Source organism: Leuciscus leuciscus (assembly GCF_965113295.1).
Source record: "Leuciscus leuciscus genome assembly, chromosome: 22".
Lineage (NCBI taxonomy): Eukaryota > Metazoa > Chordata > Actinopteri > Cypriniformes > Leuciscidae > Leuciscus > Leuciscus leuciscus.
The window spans coordinates 747,885-757,884 of NC_138746.1; the positions used below are offsets into that span (position 1 = coordinate 747,885).

The 10,000-nt window shown below is 44.4% G+C and overlaps 2 protein-coding genes across 4 annotated transcripts in view; both read left to right on the top strand.

The window, feature by feature from the left end:
- ptk7b (protein tyrosine kinase 7b) overlaps nucleotides 1-2,899 on the top strand; it is a 100,328-nt gene extending 97,429 nt beyond the window's left edge. Inside the window, exon 20 of the mRNA XM_082153299.1 lies at nucleotides 310-2,899. Within this exon, the coding sequence (XP_082009425.1) occupies nucleotides 310-470 (161 nt within the window). The 3' untranslated portion in view covers nucleotides 471-2,899. The remainder of the gene's footprint in view (nucleotides 1-309) is intronic.
- A 5,238-nt stretch (nucleotides 2,900-8,137) lies between these two features.
- Nucleotides 8,138-10,000, top strand: part of srfb (serum response factor b) — a 49,724-nt gene continuing 47,861 nt past the window's right edge. For 2 of the 3 annotated variants that reach the window (XM_082153404.1, XM_082153403.1), the window contains exon 1: nucleotides 8,138-8,968. In XM_082153404.1, the coding sequence (XP_082009530.1) occupies nucleotides 8,417-8,968 (552 nt within the window). In that variant the 5' untranslated portion in view covers nucleotides 8,138-8,416. The remainder of the gene's footprint in view (nucleotides 8,969-10,000) is intronic. The other variant, XM_082153402.1, reaches the window with a different exon arrangement.

Sequence of the window (10,000 nt, forward strand, 5' to 3'; positions counted from 1 at the left end):
AAATATATTCTGCTGTACAAACATTCACAACTCTAAAACATATCCACGTTTCATTTCTATAGGATTGTCCCTTGAGTAGATATACCTAAATGTGTGCTGAAGTGTGAGGGGTGTGCTCACTTTTGTGAGATACTGTATATATTGATTAAAACATGCCTTTAGTGTTATAATCTTGTATCCTGTTTATTAAAGTAATCTATTTTGAGATTGTAAAGACAGTATTTGTGCAGGTCTTAACTGTGATTATCTCTCACGGGGAGAGCGAGTCTCATGTGTGTGTGTGTGTGTGTGTGTGTGTGTGTGTCTCAGCTCTGCAGGCTGGTCATGTGACCCTGTCTCCTCCAGAAGGTTGTCCTGCTCACGTCTGTAGTTTGATGATGCGCTGCTGGGCGTCCAGTCCTAAAGATCGACCCTCCTTCAGCGAGATCGCTCAGACTCTGGCCCGTGTTCCTGCAGACACTAAAGTCTAGCGCATCGCATCACTGCAGTCACACACACACACACACACACACACACACACACACGCTCAGGATCAGGCCTTCACCCGCCTTAAACACACACATCACCTGTCGTTCGGTCGAAGCCTCTTTCCTCAGGGACGCCAGAAGAGCTTCATGTCAGGGTGAACTTTGACCTCTGACCTTCTAGACAATCACAGCTCCATCAGGCCACAGACGCAGAAGGAGGAATCAGCAGTGATCAGTGTGTGTGTGTGAGAGAGAGATTTAGTTTTTCCATGGGATGATGTCATCAAAACATGATGTTCTTCCTCAGTGTTTTTTTATTTTTTTATTTGTTGTTGTTTTAAGCATAAACACGTGCATTCTTCAAAAAGCAGGACTTATTATCTTCAGTGATTGATGTTCTTCTCCAGTAATGTGTCTTGAGTTGAGAACGTCTCTCGCTGGAGGACAGGACTCTAACACTGAGGAGGAGGATCGGCTGCAGTGATGATGATGATGATGGATGTTTGTGCAGTGAAACAGAGATTGTTCGTTACGATAATATAATCTTTGTGTTTCTTTGAGGTGCTCACAAGTGACTGTGTTATTGTAATAAATTAATATGCAACGCCTCAGATTAAGCCATGATTAATCACAGTTTAGTCTTTATTCCCAGTTCACTGTCAGTCCCTGTGACTGTTGTGGGTGTTACTGGGAGCCATCGCTTCAGGAGTGCCGGAGATCAGCGGTTCTGCTGGTGTCCACTAGAGGGCCTCAGGTGATGCACAGCACACGAGCATTACAGTCAGAGAAGTGTGGAAGCTTGTTTAACAGAAGAAAACATTTAAAAGATAATTGTTATCTCATAATTGAGTGTTATAAAGTCAGAATTGCGAGATATAAACATGCAGTTCTGAGAAAAAGTCCGAATGGCGAGTTTATTTCTCACAATTCTGACACGCAATTGTGAGATAAAAAGTCAGAATTACCTTTTTATTTTTTATTCTGTGGCGGAAACAAGCTTCCATAACTAAAACTACTACAACTCCAGATGTGTTTTGTGTTTGGAGACGCAGGAGTCTCACAGTTCGGGTGAGAATCCCAGTTTGATTTCTAGGACCTGGAAAAGTCATGGGAATTAATATAGCAAATATATATATTTTACTAGTTATGCCAAGCTCTGACATGTTTTATCAGGTAGTTGTGAGGAAACTAAAACTGTAATTTAAAAAGCATGAATTTGCCTTCACAGAAGACTGGAGAAGTCATGAATTGTAAATGTAAATGTCATAAATGTAAATGTAAATGTAAGTCATGAGCGAGATGTGTTTATAAGCACAGGAGTCCTGAAGTTCCCGCAGGATTGTCTGTGGATTAGAGAGTGTTTAGAACACCAGTCTTCATAACAGCAGATGTTATAGTGAGTCTTCTGTGTGTTAGTGTGTATTCCCCGTCCGCTGCAGGAACTCGTTCATCATGAACACAAACGGCTCTCTCTGATAAAGTGCCTCGAACATGAAGGACTTATTTCTGTTTTTTTTTACAGTCTTTTGTAATGCCGTTAATGCTTGTTTTTTTAAGAGCTGCTTTTATATAATCGTTTCATATGTATTTGTATGATTGTTGTTTTCGTCTCTGCGAGTCATTATTGTGGTCACACACACACACACGCGCACACACACACACACGCACACACACACACACACGCACACACACACACACACACACACACACACACACACACACACTCGTTCTACTCAGTAAAGCTCACAGTGATGTAATGCTGCTCATTAAACACTCAGTGTTTAACTCTCGATGTGTGTGTGTGCGTGTGCGCGTGTGTGTGTGTGTGTGTGTGTGTGTGTGTGTGTGTGTGTGTGTGTGTGTGTGTGTGTGTGTGTGTGTGTGTGTGTGTGTGTGTGTGTGCGTGTGCGCGTGTGTGTGCTCCACAATCACGGATCTGCTCCTCTTCTCCATGTGGGATTGGTCAGATGATTCAGTTATTATATCAGATGGTAACACTGATGATTATCAGACACACACACTGTAGTGTTTCAACCGTAATCGTAGAATCCTGATGATACTGATGTTCAACACGTTACACACTAATAATCCATAATCACTAACTATGGGTTCATATCTGGACAGCAGAGGGCGCTGTGTGTGTGTGTGTGTGTGTGTGTGTGTGTGAGAGAGAGTGTGTGTGTGTGTGTGTGTGTGTGTGTGTGTGTGTGTGTGTGTGTGTGTGTGTGTGTGTGTGTGTGTGTGTGTGTGTATGTGTGTGTGTGTGTCTCCATGTTTGCTGCTTATTTTTATTGTAAAAGATGTTGTTGGACTGACATGTGGAGTTCCTGGAAATGATGCTTGTGCGTATGAACTATCACTGATCTGTGTAGAGGCACATCTCTGCCACATAAAGTAAATCATTATTATGAAATAAAAAGTTGATATTATGACTCTCTGTCGAGTCAGCTTTATTTCTACAGCGCTTTCTACGGTACAGGTGTTTCAGAGCATCTCTACGGTACAGGTGTTTCAGAGCATCTCTACAGTACAGGTGTTTCAGGGCATCTCTACAGTACAGGTGTTTCAGGGCATCTCTACAGTACAGGTGTTTCAGAGCATCTCTACAGTATCTCTACAGTACAGGTGTTTCAGAGCATCTCTACAGTATCTCTACAGTACAGGTGTTTCAGGGCATCTCTACAGTACAGGTGTTTCAGGGCATCTCTACGGTACAGGTGTTTCAGGGCATCTCTACAGTACAGGTGTTTCAGGGCATCTCTACAGTACAGGTGTTTCAGAGCATCTCTACAGTACAGGTGTTTCAGGGCATCTCTACAGTACAGGTGTTTCAGGGCATCTCTACGGTACAGGTGTTTCAGGGCATCTCTACAGTACAGGTGTTTCAGGGCATCTCTACAGTACAGGTGTTTCAGGGCATCTCTACAGTACAGGTGTTTCAGGGCATCTCTACGGTACAGGTGTTTCAGGGCATCTCTACAGTACAGGTGTTTCAGAGCATCTCTACAGTACAGGTGTTTCAGGGCATCTCTACGGTACAGGTGTTTCAGAGCATCTCTACAGTACAGGTGTTTCAGGGCATCTCTACAGTACAGGTGTTTCAGGGCATCTCTACAGTACAGGTGTTTCAGAGCATCTCTACAGTACAGGTGTTTCAGGGCATCTCTACGGTACAGGTGTTTCAGGGCATCTCTACGGTACAGGTGTTTCAGAGCATCTCTACAGTACAGGTGTTTCAGGGCATCTCTACAGTACAGGTGTTTCAGGGCATCTCTACAGTACAGGTGTTTCAGAGCATCTCTACAGTATCTCTACAGTACAGGTGTTTCAGAGCATCTCTACAGTACAGGTGTTTCAGAGCATCTCTACAGTACAGGTGTTTCAGGGCATCTCTACAGTACAGGTGTTTCAGAGCATCTCTACAGTACAGGTGTTTCAGAGCATCTCTACAGTACAGGTGTTTCAGGGCATCTCTACAGTACAGGTGTTTCAGGGCATCTCTACAGTACAGGTGTTTCAGAGCATCTCTACAGTATCTCTACAGTACAGGTGTTTCAGGGCATCTCTACAGTACAGGTGTTTCAGGGCAGAGCATCTCTACAGTACAGGTGTTTCAGAGCATCTCTACAGTATAGGTGTTTCAGGGCATCTCTACAGTACAGGTGTTTCAGGGCATCTCTACAGTACAGGTGTTTCAGAGCATCTCTACAGTATAGGTGTTTCAGGGCATCTCTACAGTACAGGTGTTTCAGGGCATCTCTACAGTACAGGTGTTTCAGGGCATCTCTACAGTACAGGTGTTTCAGAGCATCTCTACAGTACAGGTGTTTCAGAGCATCTCTACAGTACAGGTGTTTCAGGGCATCTCTACAGTACAGGTGTTTCAGGGCATCTCTACAGTACAGGTGTTTCAGGGCATCTCTACAGTACAGGTGTTTCAGGGCATCTCTACAGTACAGGTGTTTCAGGGCATCTCTACGGTACAGGTGTTTCAGAGCATCTCTACGGTACAGGTGTTTCAGGGCATCTCTACGGTACAGGTGTTTCAGAGCATCTCTACGGTACAGGTGTTTCAGAGCATCTCTACAGTACAGGTGTTTCAGAGCATCTCTACAGTACAGGTGTTTCAGGGCATCTCTACAGTACAGGTGTTTCAGGGCATCTCTACAGTACAGGTGTTTCAGGGCAGGGCATCTCTACGGTACAGGTGTTTCAGGGCATCTCTACGGTACAGGTGTTTCAGAGCATCTCTACAGTACAGGTGTTTCAGGGCAGAGCATCTCTACAGTACAGGTGTTTCAGAGCATCTCTACAGTATAGGTGTTTCAGGGCAGGGCATCTCTACGGTACAGGTGTTTCAGGGCATCTCTACAGTACAGGTGTTTCAGGGCATCTCTACGGTACAGGTGTTTCAGGGCATCTCTACAGTACAGGTGTTTCAGGGCATCTCTTCAGGGCATCTCTACAGTACAGGTGTTTCAGGGCATCTCTACAGTACAGGTGTTTCAGAGCATCTCTACAGTACAGGTGTTTCAGAGCATCTCTACAGTACAGGTGTTTCAGGGCATCTCTACGGTACAGGTGTTTCAGGGCATCTCTACAGTATAGGTGTTTCAGGGCAGGGCATCTCTACGGTACAGGTGTTTCAGGGCATCTCTACGGTACAGGTGTTTCAGAGCATCTCTACAGTACAGGTGTTTCAGAGCATCTCTACAGTACAGGTGTTTCAGGGCATCTCTACAGTACAGGTGTTTCAGGGCATCTCTACAGTACAGGTGTTTCAGGGCAGGGCATCTCTACGGTACAGGTGTTTCAGGGCATCTCTACAGTACAGGTGTTTCAGGGCATCTCTACGGTACAGGTGTTTCAGGGCATCTCTACAGTACAGGTGTTTCAGGGCATCTCTTCAGGGCATCTCTACAGTACAGGTGTTTCAGGGCATCTCTACAGTACAGGTGTTTCAGAGCATCTCTACAGTACAGGTGTTTCAGAGCATCTCTACAGTACAGGTGTTTCAGGGCATCTCTACGGTACAGGTGTTTCAGGGCATCTCTACGGTACAGGTGTTTCAGGGCATCTCTACGGTACAGGTGTTTCAGAGCATCTCTACAGTACAGGTGTTTCAGAGCATCTCTACAGTACAGGTGTTTCAGGGCATCTCTACAGTACAGGTGTTTCAGGGCATCTCTACAGTACAGGTGTTTCAGGGCAGGGCATCTCTACGGTACAGGTGTTTCAGGGCATCTCTACAGTACAGGTGTTTCAGGGCATCTCTACGGTACAGGTGTTTCAGGGCATCTCTACAGTACAGGTGTTTCAGGGCATCTCTTCAGGGCATCTCTACAGTACAGGTGTTTCAGGGCATCTCTACAGTACAGGTGTTTCAGAGCATCTCTACAGTACAGGTGTTTCAGGGCATCTCTACAGTACAGGTGTTTCAGGGCATCTCTACGGTACAGGTGTTTCAGGGCATCTCTACAGTACAGGTGTTTCAGGGCATCTCTTCAGAGCATCTCTACGGTACAGGTGTTTCAGGGCATCTCTACAGTACAGGTGTTTCAGGGCATCTCTACAGTACAGGTGTTGCAGGGCATCTCTACAGTACAGGTGTTTCAGGGCATCTCTACAGTACAGGTGTTTCAGGGCATCTCTACGGTACAGGTGTTTCAGGGCATCAGTACAGGTGTTTCAGGGCATCTCTACAGTACAGGTGTTTCAGGGCATCTCTACGGTACAGGTGTTTCAGAGCATCTCTACAGTACAGGTGTTTCAGAGCATCTCTACGGTACAGGTGTTTCAGGGCATCTCTACAGTACAGGTGTTTCAGGGCATCTCTACAGTACAGGAGTTTCAGAGCATCTCTACAGTACAGGTGTTTCAGAGCATCTCTACAGTACAGGTGTTTCAGGGCATCTCTACAGTACAGGTGTTTCAGAGCATCTCTACAGTACAGGTGTTTCAGGGCATCTCTACAGTACAGGTGTTTCAGAGCATCTCTACAGTACAGGTGTTTCAGAGCATCTCTACGGTACAGGTGTTTCAGAGCATCTCTACGGTACAGGTGTTTCAGGGCATCTCTACAGTACAGGTGTTTCAGAGCATCTCTACAGTACAGGTGTTTCAGGGCATCTCTACAGTACAGGTGTTTCAGAGCATCTCTACGGTACAGGTGTTTCAGAGCATCTCTACGGTACAGGTGTTTCAGAGCATCTCTACAGTACAGGTGTTTCAGGGCATCTCTACAGTACAGGTGTTTCAGAGCATCTCTACAGTACAGGTGTTTCAGGGCATCTCTACAGTACAGGTGTTTCAGAGCATCTCTACGGTACAGGTGTTTCAGAGCATCTCTACAGTACAGGTGTTTCAGAGCATCTCTACAGTACAGGTGTTTCAGAGCATCTCTACGGTACAGGTGTTTCAGGGCATCTCTACAGTACAGGTGTTTCAGAGCATCTCTACGGTACAGGTGTTTCAGGGCATCTCTACAGTACAGGTGTTTCAGGGCATCTCTAGAGTGATGCGTTTGTTCTGTTGTTCAGCTGAAGTTCTGCTGTAAAGATCATCCATTATCAAATGAGTTTATTTCATCTATAAAGCAGTTCTGCAGAAATGTCATCAGTTTGACTTTATGCCATAATTATGATTCACAAAAGCATGTTTTCTGTGTGACTGAAATGGACTTCCACACACAACCTGAACTTGATTCTAGATGTCTGTGACAACAGTTCATGTTCACATTTCACAATAAAGCTTCTCAAAAAACTCTCATGATGAAACTCTGTTTATGAAGAAATGTTTATAACATAAAAACTTGTACAAATTACCAAAATACCAAACATTAGGCTATATACACACTTAGATATGTGTGTTTATGATTGAAATGTTGTTAAACTCTTGATTTTGTCCTTTAGATGATTCCTGCAGATGAAGAATACACTGACATTAAACATTTAATTCAAGTATTTTAGAAATATTCTGTATTTTAGGAATATTAGAAATATTCCTCTGTACATCTAAGGCTTCTATAAGCGTTTCTATGGGAACCACTGATGATGTAGTGCCATAAATCCTTGTTGCAGTGCAATTACGTTATTGTTTGGTTTGTTTGTGTGTGTGTGTGTGTGTGTGTGTGTGTGTGTGTGTGTGTGTGTGTGTGTGTGTGTGTGTGTGTGTGGTTATCCTGCTGCTGCTCCATCTGTGAGATTACTGAGAAATAGAGCAATATTTGCTATTAATATGATTAACTGCAGGTTTGGTCTTCAATGTGTGATTTCCCCTTATATCAGTGATTTAGCACACAGAGATATCTGACTAAAATAACTTTGATAACGTTACTAACCTGCATCTATTCATAGAATAATTCAGCAGATGATCCGCCCTCTACTGTGACGTATGATGTGAGCGCAACCCTTTTGGTATTTATGCAAATTGCATAACGCTTTAACCAACCGCGCTCCAGGCCGTCCCCGCACGAGCCAATCGCTGGCCTTGACTATTACTCGCCATATAAGGAGCGAGAACTCCAAAAAAGGAAACAGCGTACCTCTTTATATGGATGCAAGTAGATCGGGCTTGTGCAGATCACTCCGCGTCTGCGCACAATAAGTGCTTTATGAACGCCCTCAGTGTGATGATTGACAGCTGTCAGTGTTCAGATGATGAGTTAAAGCAGCGGAAAATATCTACGTGGAAATGATCGATGATTCCACGCGTTTAAACGGGGGACTAGATGACGCGGCGGAGTAATAGCGGAGGTCTGGTTTTCCTTTTAGAGAACGCGTGGAGTTCCAGGTGAAGCGGGAGAGAGAGAGTGAGTGAAGCGGGGAGAAGGTGCTCAGGTTCAGCATCACTTTTCAAAGTTTCGCGCAGTTTGTATGAGCGACTCACTCTCACACTGACCGTCGCTCAAGCGCTCCGCTGCCGTTAAACGGATCGTTCTCTCCGGTTATATGATGTTATCCAGTCAGACCGGAGCGGCACTGAGTGGAACCGGGGCAGCGGCGGGGAAGAGCTCGGGACACGGCGCGGTGGTGATCGGAGCCGGGGTTCGGACCGGGCTCGTCCGCTCCTCTCCGGTAGGGATGCTCGGGGGAACCGGAGCCCAGCGAGGAGGCGTACGACCGGGGATCGCAGCCGGTCTCGGGCCACTACAAGCCGCAGGGATGGTGGGAGGTTTGAGATTCGATCCGGATAAACAGGGTTTGTGCAGCGGCTCGGACGCGGACTCCGACTCGGGCGATGAGGACGAGCCCGTGGGATCAGTCACGGACGGCCGGAGGGGATCCGGAGTCAAGCGGGAGAGAGCCGAGATGGAGGCCGTGATGGAGGCGCGGGAGGCCGGCTTGCCCTCGCCGGGGTTCGGGGTGCTCTCCGGTGGAGTGGCCGGAGCCAAACCGGGCAAGAAGACCCGAGGCAGAGTCAAGATAAAGATGGAGTTTATAGACAACAAACTGCGGAGGTACACCACCTTCAGCAAGAGGAAGACGGGCATCATGAAGAAGGTGGGAAACTTTATAAGAACATCATTAAAATTACATCCAAGGTTATTATTCAGAGAATGCTTGTTATTTTTCTATATAATGGGAGTATTCTGTTGTCAGCCAGAAATGAGTGTGTTAAACTGGTCAGTGGAAAGATCATGAAACTGTCAGGGCTGGAAACTGAAGGGTTGTGGGTTCGAGTCCTGCTAGTGTTCTTGAACTAACTTTATCTGGACAATAACTTTATTCTAGATCTGCTGTAAAGCCTAAACAATCTCTGTTACTGTAATCTCCTGTTATCACTGTAAAGATGCTGTGAAACATCTATACTGTTAAAGCGAATCCATTCTCAACAAAAACGTTTTTTTATTATTATTAATGCAAAATTGAACAAACATAAGATACAAAAGCAGACAAACTTTCAGACAATAAACAAGTTATAGTTCAATAGTCAACAAGAAAAATAATATAAAGAATACTGATTTTATCTATTGAAAATCACTTGCCAGGAGATGTAAAAGAAAGAAGAAGAAAAAAGTGGTGGCACAAAAGGATAATAATAAAGTAATATTATGAAAGAATATTAAACATGCCACAAATTCTAGCTTTTTTTAAAGCTTTTTTTATTTACAGACATTGAAATTGTATTTAAGTACAAATTCAATTCTTGTTTGAAGACGTCAAAGCGGGGTTTAGTTTTTGTATATTTACATTAATGGATATAAAACTTTCCAATAAACAAAAGGAGGTTAATTCAAAACCCTGCTTTGATTAGATTCTTGTCATTAATATTAATGGCTAATTAGGCATACACATCATTTAAAATGTATAATCATAAAACTAACAGTTGTTTCTCCTTGAAAATCTGGAGGCTTTAAAGAGTTCGTTCACCCAAAAATGAAAATTATCCTTTAATTCGCTCTCCCTCAAGCCATCCTGTGTGTTCATGACCGTCTTCTATCAGCCGAACACAGAGTTATATTAAACAATATAAGCTTTATAATGGCAGTGAATGGAGCCTGAGATTCATTCATCATCTTCATAACAGTAATC